The sequence below is a fragment of the Pseudopodoces humilis genome, chromosome 4, assembly GCF_049639895.1.
Source record: "Pseudopodoces humilis isolate 2021_Gansu_Grassland_sample_001 chromosome 4, ASM4963989v1, whole genome shotgun sequence".
Taxonomy (NCBI): Eukaryota; Metazoa; Chordata; class Aves; order Passeriformes; family Paridae; genus Pseudopodoces; species Pseudopodoces humilis.
In genome coordinates this window covers 17,046,345-17,061,775 of record NC_142203.1, presented here as the reverse complement: position 1 = coordinate 17,061,775, position 15,431 = coordinate 17,046,345, and the positions used below count along the sequence as shown (strand labels likewise).

Here is a 15,431-nt window from a genome sequence, read left to right as displayed (position 1 = left end):
ATGGCATTTAACTGTGTTCCAGCAGTTATGCTGTGAGGTATGTTGGGTTGTCAAACCATAGTCAGAAGAGAGTTAATGCACTGATGGAAATAAGAGATGCCTTCTGGCAAAGTTTCATTTTTTGAGTGGAACAGTCACACAACCTGTGACAGCTTTGATATGGCTTTGAAAAGTTCTCCAAAAGTAACAGTGGTTTCTTAATAGTTTATTAGTTATTAAGCATGGGAGTATGCAATAGTAATAAATACCCTGCAGGCATATTAGCTGACTCACAGTCTTTTCTAAATATAGTGTAAAAACTGATTCAGATGGACACAATATACAGGTAATAGAAACAGTAAAGGCTAGATACCTGTGCCTTTTTATTATTTATTCTTAAAAGAAAGCTGCAAATTAGTAACAGTGTATAAACCTCACTTGAGGTGCCACCTTTTAAATGGAGCAGCATTTGGAAATAAGACTTCAAGAAGCTCAACAGATAATCTGCAGAAAATCAAGAGTTAAGAGGAAGGTAGGTTAAACTTCCTCTTACACTAGTTGAATATGTTTAAGAGCCTTGCTGCCGCTGACCTCTACTTGGCATGCCTCATTCCTTTCCCTCAGAGCAGCCATCAGCTACACATATGAATATACAGTGGTTGTGTTCCCTCTCTACAGGCCAGATAAAATATAAAATTTTTTAATCATATCGTGCTGAAGTAGTATTCAGCTCACTTGTTTCCCAGGGATTTAAAGGCCCTCCTGGGGTGTTCTTGGAGAAGAAACTAGAGTTGAGGTAAAACAACTACATTCTCCTTATATAGAGGAGCACCTGCTGACAATGATGTTGGATTTGCTCCACCAAGATAAGTATCTTTTACTTCAAACCAGAAAGCATTTCTGGACACATAAGAGATATTAAGGATATCAAGCAAAAGGGAAGAAGAAAAAACTGCCCCATCAATATGCCATAAAATACTGGCAGTTTAATAAATCCAGTTAATGATCTTTCTGATGAGAAATTGTTAACAATATATCCATTAATAATGCTAATTTTCTTCTAAAAGTGTACGTACTCCTTGTCTCTTTTCCAAACGCTTAAGAACCTCTGATGTCCAAGTTTGTTAGTAAGTCTGAGCCTTCTTTCAGAATGGTGCAAGTGGGGATGTAACCTGTAGAAAAGAAAATTTTAGTAAAATTGCAATCTAGGTCTTCAGGTTTTTTTACAGGTTATGACAAGTCTCTTATAAAAAATCTTGCCAGTTTCTGTGTAGCTAAGCTACAGGTCCCTCTCACTGAAAGACAAACCAGTCCACCAAAGGGATGGATTTTTTTAAATTTTTTTTTAGCTTTAAACTCTGCAGTAATTACACAAAACAAATTACCACATACAGAGCTTGTGAGACTTTTTATAGGAAGGGTTAGTTAGCTTGCTGTTATTATTGCAAACTGATTGTGAAGTTGTAAAACATCTGTGGGGATTTGGGTGCTTAGATACTTGGCTGGGCTCAAGTCCTGAAAACAGTTACACTGAATTATGGCACAACAGATGTATATTGTCTTCAGTTGATGAGGATTAGTTCAGCTGTTTCTTTAAGTTTAAATCAGATGTTGAATAAAAACAAGCATTTTAAAAGAAATCTTCCTTTCAGCTTAGTTTTGCATGTTTCCTGTGATTCATTGAAAATTTGTTCCGAGTAAAAAGCCACTTACATTTTGCAATTACTGTAAATGTTAGAAAAAGTTTATAGGGCTCTGAAGTCTTGAAACAGTCTGAAAATACAGTCTGGTAATTGCATTTTGGATAGCTTTTGTTGTTCTCTCACCACATGCCAAATTCACTTTAGAGGATGTGTAGACTTAACCACTGCAGACATTGGGAGTGGGATAGGAAGACGGGAAGGAACACTATTTTCATTGCAAATAGCCAATGAGATGTCTCTTGTTAAATGTCATTTTGCACAGAATTACAGAGTCATTTAGATTGGGTAAGACCAAAGTCATCAAGTCCAACCTTCAACTAATCACCACCACCTTGTAAACTGGACCACAACACTAAGTGCCATGTTCTTGAATGCCTCCAGGGACAGTGATTCCACCACCTCTCTGAGCAATCTGCTCCACTGCTTAAACAACACTTTCAGTGAAGAAATTCTTTCTGATGTCCATCCTGAACCTCCCCTGGTGCAATTTGAGACTATGTCCTCTCATCCTGTCACTGGTTGCCTTGGGTGAAGAAGCCAACCCCCGCCTCACTGTGACCTCCTCTCAGACAATAGTAGAGAGCAATAAGGTCTCCCCTGAGCCTCCAGCACCCGTATGTCTTTCTTGAAGTGCAGGGCCCAGACTGGTGATAGAACTCCAGATGCAGCCTCACCAGGGCCAAGTTCAGGGGGACAATGACTTCCCTGGTCCTGCCGGCCGCTATTCTTGACACAGGCGAGGATGCCATTGGCCTTCTTGGCCACCTGGCCAAAGTGATGGCTCGTGTTTAGCTGGCTGTCAACCAGCACCCCCAGGTCCTTATCCCTGGGCCGCTTTGCAGCCACTGTGTCCCCAGCCTGTTATGGTGCATGGACTTGTTTTTACTGAAGTGCAGGACTTGGCACTTGGCCTGGCTGAACTTCACAGTTGGCCTTGGCCAACAGCTTCGAAGCATGTCTGTCTGTTGGCTACAGAGAACAACACCTAAGTCACAGCCTTGCCTGTATTGCTTTAAAAGTAGACCACTTCACCATTACCAAAAAAAATAGTGTGAATTACTTTAGGTGCCAGTGGCAGCATTTGGAGTTATTATTCATTGGTTGAATATAATATTTAGACTTGCTAACACTGTCATAAAGGAAAGCTTTATTTTCCTTCTTTAAAAACCAGTGTACCTTTTTTTTCAGAACTAGAGAGATACTTTAATATGCTTTAAAGGAACTGAGCACACAACTTTCACCCATCATTAATTTTCTGCGATTATGCAGAAGAAAATTAAGTCCTAGAATCCCAAAGTTGTTTTAATTACTCTTTTTTATAAAGCAAAGTTCATAGTGAGATCACAGTTTGTTGAAGTTTATTATCTCATAAAATACAGGCAACTTCTATGTGAACTGAGAAATATAATCACTTTTCATTTTTTAGTCAAATAGAGTAAGGAGGAAGAAAATCAACAAAGCACTCCTATGTCTCTTGTTAATTGGAAGTTAAAGTCTTGATAAACACACAAGTTTCTTTAATCTGAGCTCATAAGGAAAATGCATTGTGTCTGTAATTTAAAATATGCAAATTTGGCTTATAAATAGGACTGGCCTTTTAAACAGGAAAGAGCATCTAGCTTGTAAATTGTGGAAGTGATCATCCCTCTATCATACAAGTTTATTACATTTTTATATAGTGTTTAGCCTCCCTTTGATCACATGTCACACTAGCTGTGTGTAGATCTTTTTTCTTGTTTATGTTAAAACTGGCATTGGTGGTTTTCTCAGATTTAACCTCAAAGTTTTACAGTTAGAAAAAGAACCAACTTCCATATTTTCTCAGTTTTCAGATTTCAGCATACTATATTCAGTCTAGTAATCTTAAAACATCATGGAGTGCTGGCACATTGACTTGTCCAAACTCACATGAATGGATTATTTTAACATAAGAATTTCAGATTATACCTCACAAAATCTTCTTCTGCAAGAGAGGGATGTTCACCATATTGTAACTTCAGGTTGAACAATGCTACGTATTTGTTCATAACCTCTTGTAATTGCTGTGCTACAGTGTGTGGTAATTGTTCTGTACACGAGAGACTTCTCACCAATTTCTTCTTTGTGGCCTCATACAATGAAGGAATGATGCCAAGGTTACTTGTCTGTAGGGATCCTTTTATTACATCTGCTAACATGATTGAAACTGTGAATGACTCAAGGAAGGTGCTGCAGTTTCACTGCAGTATGAAAGGAGAAAGAAAATTGTTTTCTTTAAGTGACATAAAAAAATTTCAAGGTTCAAATATTTTTTTAAATTTTATTTAGCCTAAACTTTGTTGTATAAATTTGAAAGGTGTATAGTGGATAAATTACTTTATATAATTTTTAATACTTGAAGAAGGGTGAAAATATTAATACCTTTTTATATTTTTTTCTATCTAGAGGTATTGGGAAAACACCCCAACAAACCAGATTTTGTTGTTTTGGGATTTTTTTCCTTTAATAACAGTAGGAATTATAATTATTCAGTTCAGTGTCGCAGACAACCATTTCCTCTGGGTGAGAGAGCGGTGAGAAAGAAACATTTTGAGTTTGTCTGTACAGTTCATTGTATTTTTAATTCTGAAGGTGTACGGATGCTGGATGGAGATGTGACAGATATGGTGGAAGCAAAGTCTCTAAGCCTTAATCCCCAGCATATCCACATCTACAGCGCCAGCTGGGGGCCTGATGATGATGGCAAGACTGTGGATGGACCTGCTTCTCTGGCACGTCAGGCCTTTGAGAATGGCATCAGAATGGTAGGTTGGCATCAAAGTGCATTGCCTGGACCTGCTTTCATGTGCATGTGTTAGGGTACCTTACTGTGCCCAGTACATGTAGGTGCTCAGCATGGTGAAAGGCAAAGGACTTGGAAGGAAGGAAGCAAATTTCTTTTGCATAAAATGGAAATCTTATTTTCCTTTTGTAATGGCCTGATTCTCAGTCTTACCTGAAGTATCAGCTGTGTTTATTTTCAACTGGAATACATCATCCTCTGTGTCTTTTAAAACTGCTCTGAGGTAGTGATGTAATTAGAAATAAATTGACCAAGAAATGCTACTTCGCACATCAGTGGCAACTCATCAAATCTAATTGCAAAGAAATTTTAAAGCAAAACCTTTGACTGTGTTTCCTTCTTTCTTCATTTCTGTTTTGCTTTGTTTTACATGATTTCTTAATGTAAGTTTGATGATTTTAATTGGGAGTTGGGGGCAAGGGAAGGTCTATACCCATGGTTCTTTTACCATTTATGTCTGATCTCAGAGAACTTACAATACTGTGATGAAGGGGTCACTAATGGAACTGCAAGGATGCAGGGGATCTTGCTCAAGAAAGTTTTATATTTAAACACATGTATGTGTTTGTTTAAATGCCATATTTCATGTAGGGAAGACAACTGTGAGACGTTCAGCTGGAATTTCTGTACCAGAAGGTCTCAGCCATTTCCACATTGAAATCTCAAGTTCTCAAACTGGGGATAAATATGCAGAACAACTTGCCAAGAGCATAGATCTTGCCTACAAACATTATTGTTCCACTGTTATTATTATTATAGCAGTAATATGAGAAGATACTCTACAGAACCCAGATGAATTTCATTTTACCAGCACATTGTTCTGTATGTGAAATAAGCACCAGTCTCTAGTGAAAACATAGCATTTAATTTTCTGAGGTAGGCTTTTTCTGATAACAATGCAGAAAAAGTTTGGTATGTTACTTTGGGAAATAATAGAAGTCATATTTGATACAAGTCAAACTATTATTTTTACAATTTAACTCTTACGTCATTTTATCAAACTTTGTTCTGCCTGAAGTTGCCCATGAAGAATTGTGTAGATCTAAATAATTCCATATATTTGGATATTTTATCTGTCTCTGACTGCAAATACTAGTCTGAATGACTTCTTCATTTCTACTTATGAAATAGAAGTCTTTTTTAAAACTTACATAAAAATATACTTGTAAGAAATACAAAACATTTAAGGTTAACCTCTAATTTTCATTCTTTAAAATATAGCATAGACTGAAAGATTGTAAATGCAAGCTGGAATGAACACCTTCCCTGTTAGGCTGTTTCCAGACCAAGAATTACTTCAAAATAAACCTGTTTTCTCTCTTTTTAATAAACCATGTCTTTCTGTATTCAGATAAAGATACTTTTTTCTATATTTTCTTACACTGTCATAGCTGTGTAAAAGGTGAGGCAAACAGAAGAAGAAAAGATGAATTTTCTTTGACAGAGTATCCCAGAAATTCATTGTTCAAAGTTGTGATTACATTCTCAGCCAAACATAGATTTCCCTAAGGAGTCACAATAAATGTGCAATAATAATAATAGTCAGACAAAGATGCTTATTATGTTGTGTACACATACTTCCTTTCCTTTTTCAGAAATACTGAACCAAACAACAACAGTATAACATCTAGGATTGCATCTGTAGAGTAAATTAAAGTAACACTTTATCTTGGTTTAAGACAATTAAAGGTGGCAGACACTCTAAAATGAGTTACCTCCCCTTTTAGTTTTAACCACTTCCCATTCACCAAATGAGAGATGAATGCAAGATGTAAGTGAAAAAATAACAGTTTAAAACAGTCACTGAAAAGTGAAACACGAACAGGCAAAAAATAATAGTGATAATCAGTAATTATAATGTTGCTGAATTTCCTGGATTCCTCATGGACTCCCCAGAAAGAAAGGAAAGCAAAAACAGCAGAGAAACCCTTCCCCAAGGTGCACTCTCCATGGATGACTGTGTGGAAAGATAAAGGGAAGATGGCAGACAGCTTTTACCCCCAGGATGGCTCCCTCCACAGATGACCTGGAGTGGAGAGAGAGAAGAGAAAAAAACAGCACAGCAACCAAACTTGTGGAATTAAAAATCTCCTTTTTCTCCCCAAATATCAGCCAACAGGGAACAAGAGCAAAACAGAAAGACCTAGAGTCCCTGGAGGCTGGAACTGTGTCAACAGCTGGAACTCATGGAGGGACTTCGCCTTCTCTTTGGCAAAAACAGTGGGCAGCAGGCTTGGACAACTTGGATTCCATGCCCTTCTGCTCTGACCAGGCACTGCTGGCAGGCTGGGGCAACCATATGGAGTGGGGGCTGTTATATTTTTCTTGGCATGGTGGTGCAGCTGCTGTCTGCCTTGTGCTACCTCAGCTTGCCCAGCAAGAATAAAAGAGAAAGAGTGCTTTTTCCTGAATGCCTCCAACCTTAAAAAAGGACCAGCACAGACCTTGACCTTGCTGTTCCTTTTCTGGCCACAGGATTTCAAAGAAACACTAACAAATTTGGGCACAGATAGATATGGAATATAATAACATTTTGGGTTACCTGGGACACACCAGTACAGGAAAATTTGGCAAAACCTTCTTGCAGACCTACACAAAGTTTGAAGACCAATATTCTTAATTTATTATGTACCCACACAATTGTATATTAGAATTTTTAAATGGAACAGCAGAGGGAAATGCCAAAAAACATCTGAAGAAGAAATTATATCCAGCTGGTTTTATTAGGAAAATCAAAGGTAGTGCTGAATAACAACTTCAATTAGAGCATAATCAAAATCAATTATTATTTTAAATTTATTCTAGTCATTGTGTAAATATGAAATGGATGCAACAGCCATCCATTGTTGAGTTCCCTGAGAGACTGAGTTCCATGGAAAAAGTACCTGATTTATCTTAAGCACATATTATTCCAATTAACACAGCTTATGCTGTATGTTTCACAACTATTATTATTTTTAAATCTGCTGAGCTAATTTGATTACACCTTTCAAATCCTCCAGAAAATAATAAAGATGATTGCATAGTTTTTCTGTAGAATTTCACAGAGACAACACATGCCTTGAATTGAAACAGACAAATCTATTTAAAGAAAGGCTACTGAGGAGTAAATGAATTCATTAAATGAGCCCGTAAGTTAAATACACTTAAAAATTCTGCCCAAGACCAAGGTAATGGAAGAGGAAACAAATTTTTAAATCTGTCACAAGTACTATGATTTTATGTCATCTTTAAGGATATTTAGTTTAATTTTACTAAATTTGCATAATTGAGTTCAAAGAGAAGCCTTGGATATTTTGCTATCAAACAATTTCTGTGCAAATATAAAACTCCCTTTGTATCATGCTTTCAGTTGAGAAGGTTTTTTTCTTGAAAATAGTGTAGCCATAAGTGTGGAAAATTCTAGACAATTATGTTTTAATTACTAATACATTAGAACTTGTAAACCTAATAATATTAAAAAAAAATCCATTGTAATCCTGCAGAATTTGCTTGACAAAAAAAAAATCAAACAAGTAGTGGTATACCTGAAAGTAACATATTCAAGGAAAGATTTGGTATGTAATGTTATATTTCATCTCAAGAACAAACAGGCTTAGCATTGCATAACATGATTATGGCCAAATCATGTAATAAGTCTGTGCTGAGTCTGGGACAAAATGGAGAACACAAAAGCCTTCCTTGATTCATAAATATAAAATCTAAGTATGTTTTTAAGATGCCTGTTGGTGTCTCACAGTCGATAATGATGGAGCTGAGCTTGCTGATTCATGGCTCTGCCATGCAGCATTCAGGGTAGCTCATTTGTATTCATGCAAATAAGCCTGGTATTCTGCAATAGTGTCAACATCATTTGGAGAGGAAAGAATTTCAGATATTCAGACTTGTTATCTCACTGCTGTTTGGCAAAGAGCTAATAGTCAAGTCCTGCTATGTGACCACCCACTGTGGATGTTTTACATTGAAGGGTTTCAAAGAGCTGGTTATCTCACTCTCCAGTGTCTCATCAGTCACATGCTTTATGTTGCTTCTGTAGTACACATAAGGAAATATGTATAAATCAGCAACTGGTCAGGTCATCCTTAATATAACCTAGAGAGGGTAGAGAGGAATAGAAATCTTTATGGAAACTTTTGGCACGGAGGCCTTTATCTTATTGCCATGACACCACTCTGTTTAGCGAGCTGGATTCAAGCCAAAATATTTGATGGACATAATGACCAGATGCTGTGTGGCTGAACCTCTTGTGCAAACTCAGTTTCATGCCTTCCCTCCCATCATCACTGCCCCTTCTCATATCTCTTGCTTCGACAACTGTGGCTGCAAAGTGTGTGTTCAAAGTACTTGCTGGGAGCAGAAGGGCTCTCTTAAAATCACAGTAAGCATCCTACCCATGTGCAAGAGTGAGGGAGAAAAGGGAAGAAAAGGAGAAATCAAGAAGGCTTTCACATTTATTATTATCATCATCATCATCATTACTATATGTTTCTGCTCCAAAAATTGAAGGAATTGCTCATCACTTGCAAGTGTCTAGGCAAAGGTTTGCTCCCAGTGTTCTACTACAGATGTTTCTATTAAATTTATTTGTCCTGTCGTCATGTCTCTGCATCATTCTGAGTAGGATGTGTTGCCTACACCAAGAGGAATTATTCTTTTTTACTTTCCCAGAGAATTGCATTTCAGAAATCAAAGGCAGACGTTACATCAGGAAGACTTCTAGTCAAAATGGCTGTTTTTTAGTGCATTTGAAGTGATACACAGCAGATTTTTAAAATTCTTTTTTAAACTGCTTGTTGTGGTTTTTCACCTTGTTGACACCTGTTGTTTGAGCCTAAATAACACGTATCTGTGTTTATGCATGTCTATGATCATGTATAGATATGTTTTGCATGCATGAGACCTCCTGCACATTTCCAATCAGTTGGCAAAAAATACTTGTTGAAAAACAATCGAAGGAATTAGTTCTGTGCTGGGGGATGGCCTCAGAAGACATGACTTGCAGTATGCTGAAGTAATCTAGTGTTAGTTCCTGGCATTTATTTATTATATAATTTGCATATATACTATGTATCCTATGTATCTATGATATAAAGTCTGAATATGTGATGAGATATAGATATAGATATATATATCAACATACTGAGTTAAACTTTGGATCTGTACTAGAGGTGAATGCTGATTACATAATAGAACTTGAAAAAGTCCTTCAGTACTTTATCATTGTATTTCTTCATGCTGATGTCACAAGACATAGTACCATTGGCTTGATATTCATAGTTCTAACATCTATCACCTGCACCTGTCTTTTGTCATAAGCCAAATCAGCAAAATTTCATCCAGTTGTTGCTTCATCAATATCCCTGTTTTCCTGATCCATCTATTATTTTCTGGTTTCTCTAAATCTTTTAGGAAGAGCCAGTCTTAACTGAAATCTCATGTCTGTATCTTTGCAAGGCAGTAGCAACCTTCACTATTGAAAATGATATAGCAGTATATTGTTACTATATTATTAGTACTATATAATATAATGATTATTGTTCATCTAAATATCTTACTTTGATTTCCACTGTAAAATGCCTCTTTTGCTGCATTTATGGTGCATCTTATGGTGTTAGAAAATTCCCCGTGTAAGTCATTACAGATTTAGACCAAGTGATCACTTAGATAAATTGAATTGAAATGAAGGACATAAGACAGGAAATGGCAACGTAGGTCATCCAGTACAGCTTTGTACCACCACAGACATTGTGCCCTATAAATACATTGAGCGTTTTATGTTCTAGAACAAATCAGAATTCTTTTCCCTCTGATTCTGTTGGAAAAACATTTCATGGCTAACATTAATCTATTGGTTAGAGATTTTCTTCTAAGTTAAAACTGGGTTTCCTCATGTGCAGTTTTCTGCCCGTTTGTTCCTGGGTATAAATTGTGCTTCTTAAATACCTTCCCTCACTCCATTTTTGTTTCTGATATATTTTTAGAACAGTCTCCTTTCAAACTTCATTTAGATGTGGCAGACGTGCCACACTCACTTAAAAACTAGTCCACCCATCTCCTTTCTCATTAGAGTAGTATTTCTCCACATCGTGCAGTCTGAATTCTTTTCTTGTATTCAGATGATGGTGATTACTAGACTCTCTAAGACACTCTTTCTCTTTTAGGTCAAAATACCTAATAACTTTGTTTTCTGAGCTCATCCTTTATACACTCTACTCATAACTGCCTTGACCTCTGTGTTTGTCCTGCAGAGCCTGTGTTATTTCCCGTACAATCATTTCCATTCCATATTGTAACATCTCTTGATGTTACAATAATGTTCATTTTCTTTTGTTTCATTATTGATTTCTTGCAGAGCTCATCACATCTTGGCAGAAGCCAGACAGTCTGGTTCTAATACATTTCTCTGCATAAAATAAGTTACCGGACAAAAACTTAACAGGTTTATCTGAAATTCTGAAGTGTATGTTGCAATTTAAGCTTTTGTCCAGTAATGCAGGTGCCACTTACTGTCCTTTAAAATCTGTTCTGCAATCTTAATCTAATGTTTTGTGTTTTGAGTTTCTTTCTGTTAGTCACAATTTCCAAATAAAGACTTCATTCTTCTGGTTCTTTCTGAAATACTTTCTGTTTTCTGGCATTATTATTTCCAGTGTGGATACCAGAATGGGGCATGCAAGTTTTAGCATTCTCTATGTGTACATGCTTCCTTATTCCCTGGACAAGTTCATATAGACCTTACTTGCCAGTCCAATGGACAGGCTATTTTAGGGAAGCTGATTCCCAACTGATTCTTCCTAAGCTTTGCAAAGTTTGTTCACTTTCCTTTATTTCTTACGAATAAGCCTAATTTCTAGGTCTGACTACCTTGCATTTGGCTGATGTATCTCAGATGCCTTATTGACTTTGCAGATGTGGTTTAAACTTGATACATAGTCTTCCACAAATGGGGGTTGCCCAGCAAAAATGAGGTTAGGTGATTACCTTAGCACATCCTTAAGCTAATAATAGTAATCCTTTGTTCTACTGTTTACACACAGTTAGTAACTTCTTGTATTCAAAGTAGAATTCAGAATATTGCCTTCCAGTAAATGAAATTGTATTTAGGCTCAGTGATACCTGGATGAACTTTGATATGGTACACTTTATTTTATTGGGGAAATATGTGAACAAAGTGTGTATGTGAATGAAATATACGCAGCTAACACCAAGACAACTACGACCCACATCTGAAGTGAAAAGAATAGATTTATTCCATCACCTCACTGGCTGGAGGATTACAAAGAAACAAAGGGGTATACATAACTAAGCTTATTTTAGCAGGGTCCGAGCCCTGCATTACATATCAAAGAGCCTGGAGCATGCATAAGTCTTCACCAGGCTGTGTTTTACAATCTCAAAACTTCTTATCTCCCTTCCCCCCTTACAAAGAGGCCTCCAGCCTATGGGAAGAATGCTTTTAGGTCTTTAACAACATCCTGTTATCCACTCTGAGAAAATTTCATTTCTTCTTCAGCAGACAGAAAACAACCCAAAGCAAACACAAATACGTGAATTCTCTCACACTGACTATCTTCTGACATCTCCCAGGTGCCAGGTTGGTCTCTGAGCAAAAACAATTCTAAAACAATTTACTTTTCAACCCTTTCCTTCCCACACAAAGCTAACCTTAAAATTGCTCTCCTTTGCTTTCTGTGAAAAATGAGCTTTTTCACAGACAGGCAGCATGTAGTAAAAAAAAAAATATGCAGAAAAAGAATTAATATTTCAGAAATATTCTTACATTGCATTCATTGAAATATAAAAACCCTGAAAGATGGGAAAATTCGTAATGAGAGTTACAGGAAAATTTATCAATATACCCAAAATGTCCATTTTCCTTACAGTGTCACAAAGGGGAAACCAAAACTGGTTACCTCATCCCATCTCACACATGCATGGAAACTGTTGAAACATGCCAGAATAGCATTGCTGTTTTTGGACTTGCCAAAATGCCTCTGGTTTTGGATGCCCACCCTGAAACAGGTGATATATTGAACATAAAAAAAACCAAACCAAAACCACACCATTCTTTCTGTGGAGTAAATCTTAATTGAAAAAACAATACTGAAAAGCAGCTTTGGCAAATGGATTTCTTTCCATGCACTGAAATATAGAGATTTCAGAGCATACCTTTTTGAAACATGAATCTGGTTTCTTTGTGTGAACAAATCACATACACACTTCACTCATATATTTGAACAACAGTAGTATCTATGTATTTCTATGTATCACATAGGAAAAAAGATTTCTGGAATGGAACTCACTGGAGTTTTGGTGTCAAAAGTTTTCTGTGCAGAGAATTTAACTGTTTAAGGCACAAAACTGTGAGGGCAATGGCCTTCCACACAGCCTGTACATTGTTTCTTAAATGAACACTATGGGATACAAACTGTACAAAGTTGTTACTTAAGTCCTCAGTCTGCAAAAGTAGAAGTGAAGCAGCCATATTTTCATGCTTATCTACTGAAAATAGCTAGATTTGCATAAAACAGGAGGTTCTTTCTGTTAACCCCCAGAGTTCAACAGATATTTATCTCTAAAACTGAATTTTTTCACAAGGAAGATGTAAGTAGTGAAACAACAGCTGCATGGATCTAGTGGCCCTGGGCTCCTTTCTAGAGTGATTAATCTGATAGTAGTATAAAGGCGATGAGAACTGCCTGAACCCATCCCATATATTGGGTGTTTGTGTATAACATCGATCTCGTATCCATTTCTCACACTGATAGGTTTCCTGTGCATTGCTTGTTTATTTTGGCTTGACAGTTTCACCTCTGATTAACTAGAGACTCTTTGTACAACAAAAATTTTGGCAAAGCAAGCTCATGTGTTACCACATTGTGTTTGCAGTATACAACTTGTTTTATCCTGGTAACAATAGTAATGATACTGTAGAGAAGGAGCCTCAACCAGAACTGTGATTCTTGCATTTCTTGAGCTGGCTCTATTTTGTTTAGGTAAATGAGAAATTCATTCCAGTATTCCACATGTTCATATTTCAGGTTTCAGCCAACAGCTCTTTTGGTTGCACTAATTATATCTCTGTGGGGAATATCTTGGAACTGTTTAACCTGCTTTTCTAGTGAAGAGTAAAGTAAAAAATACACCACATGAAGTCTACATACTGAATTGTTCCAGTGATATATCCTGATAATTAGTGTGTAAATACATATGTGCTTGTGGCTATTCAATATGGGGTTTTGTTATATGCACATTAGAATGTTTTATAGCTTCAGTGTTTCAAAGGTATATCCTCAGAGAGAAAAGAAATACTTTTTTTTTTCCTTTTTTTTTAGCATGGTTAATTATTTTGTCTTTTGTTTTCTTAATTAGAGAGCTAGTTCAGATGTAGCCAGTAACCTTTCTTAGCAACCAGCAACCACTTCCCTTTCCAACAATATAAGGTAGTCATAGTTTTTGTAGGTAGTGAAATATTTTTTGTTGCATATGTGTTATGTGTGTATATATATTGCTGTGTTCCAGCAACAGAAAACACTTTCTTTGCTTCCTAGTTTTTCCTAAGAGTAAAAACATAACTTCTAATATAAAAGCACAGGTGTCTATTTTTGTCCATTCCCCCACACATGCATTTTTATTTATGCATACCTGTTTGGCTCATTACTTATTTCCTCATAGGTACCATAGGTGTGCATTTTTTTAATAAATTGATGCACATACATGAGTTTTTCTGAAAGTGCGGATAACGCAACAGAGTTAATGGCCTGAGAAATGTTTCCTTTTGTTCATGAATTTTTGCTTTTGATACCTAAGAAGACTGTTTTAAAAAAAAATTAAAAACTGTTTGGCTGTCTTCTAGTAGCACTGCAGAATTGCTAACTTGAACTCTCAGCTTACCATTATCTGTTTTTGGAGAGGTGCCTACTTTCAAGTTCAGTGCTGTGCAGTCTACAAAAGAGTCTTTTAAGGATGTTGTGCCAGACTGTTTTTCACTCCCAGATAAGAGGTTAAATGGACTGGTAGAAACTCAGCAGGAGCTAGGACCTACTACTGGTCAAAAGCAAAATGCTGACAGTGAACAGCTTGGCAGTGCTGTGTCTCTGTACAGGGCAGCAGCGTCCAGATCCTAGAGAGTGCAGAAATCAGGAGAAACTGGAAGAAAGGGGATATATCTCACAGGTGTATTTCTCAGGATGCTGTGTTCCTTGGTGTCTGACACTAGAGTGATTGCACTGTGCTGAACCTAAAAACCATGCCTACATAGTAGGCTTTTTAGGTCTCCAGAATACTGGACTCTCTTCTGTACATTCAGTTATGAACATTTTCACTTTAGGAATTAGTTTTTAAGGAAGAGGTTGTACCATGCTTTTTTCAGCTTCCTCTTCAGGATCAATTTCACTTTCTGGCAGTAGCTTTTGTTCTTGGAAACGTTAAGTAATTTTAGAACAGTATTGGGGAGAATAGAGGAAATTAAATGTTTAGGCTCTAGGTGTGGATAGAGTGTCCCTTCTTCTCTCTCCATTTTACATTTTTATGGTTTGTTTTCTGCTCATTGGTGTGCAATTTCCAGCATATTGGTGCCAAATTACCTCTCCCTTGCTGCTACCCCTGTAACTTTTAATTACTCAGGTCAGCTGTTCTGTCCTCTGCCTTTCCTACTCCTTCACCTTTTCTTCCTTGTGCCTTTGTAAATTTGATCCCATCTATCAAGACAGTAAGTCACTCCATAGGCAAAGAGCGTTACTGGGGCATTTGATTCCTGGGCTGGAAAATCAGGATTCACAGGCTGGATGAAGGCAACTTGACTTGAAAAGCAGTGAATGAATGTAGTCTAAACTTTCAAAAATAGTGTGATTAAAATTTACTCCACTGGCTCATACTACATTATGTAGGTGGAAACAGTTTTTATTAGAGTATTTTTAAAAAGTGCT

The 15,431-nt window shown here is 36.9% G+C and overlaps 1 protein-coding gene across 2 annotated transcripts in view; it reads left to right on the top strand.

Annotated features, from left to right (window-relative positions):
- The window catches only part of PCSK5 (proprotein convertase subtilisin/kexin type 5), a 228,590-nt gene that overhangs the window by 91,886 nt on the left and 121,273 nt on the right, over positions 1-15,431 (top strand). For both annotated transcript variants that reach the window (XM_088054567.1, XM_014259099.2), the window contains exon 7: positions 4,293-4,465. In XM_088054567.1, the coding sequence (XP_087910693.1) occupies positions 4,293-4,465 (173 nt within the window). The remainder of the gene's footprint in view (positions 1-4,292; positions 4,466-15,431) is intronic.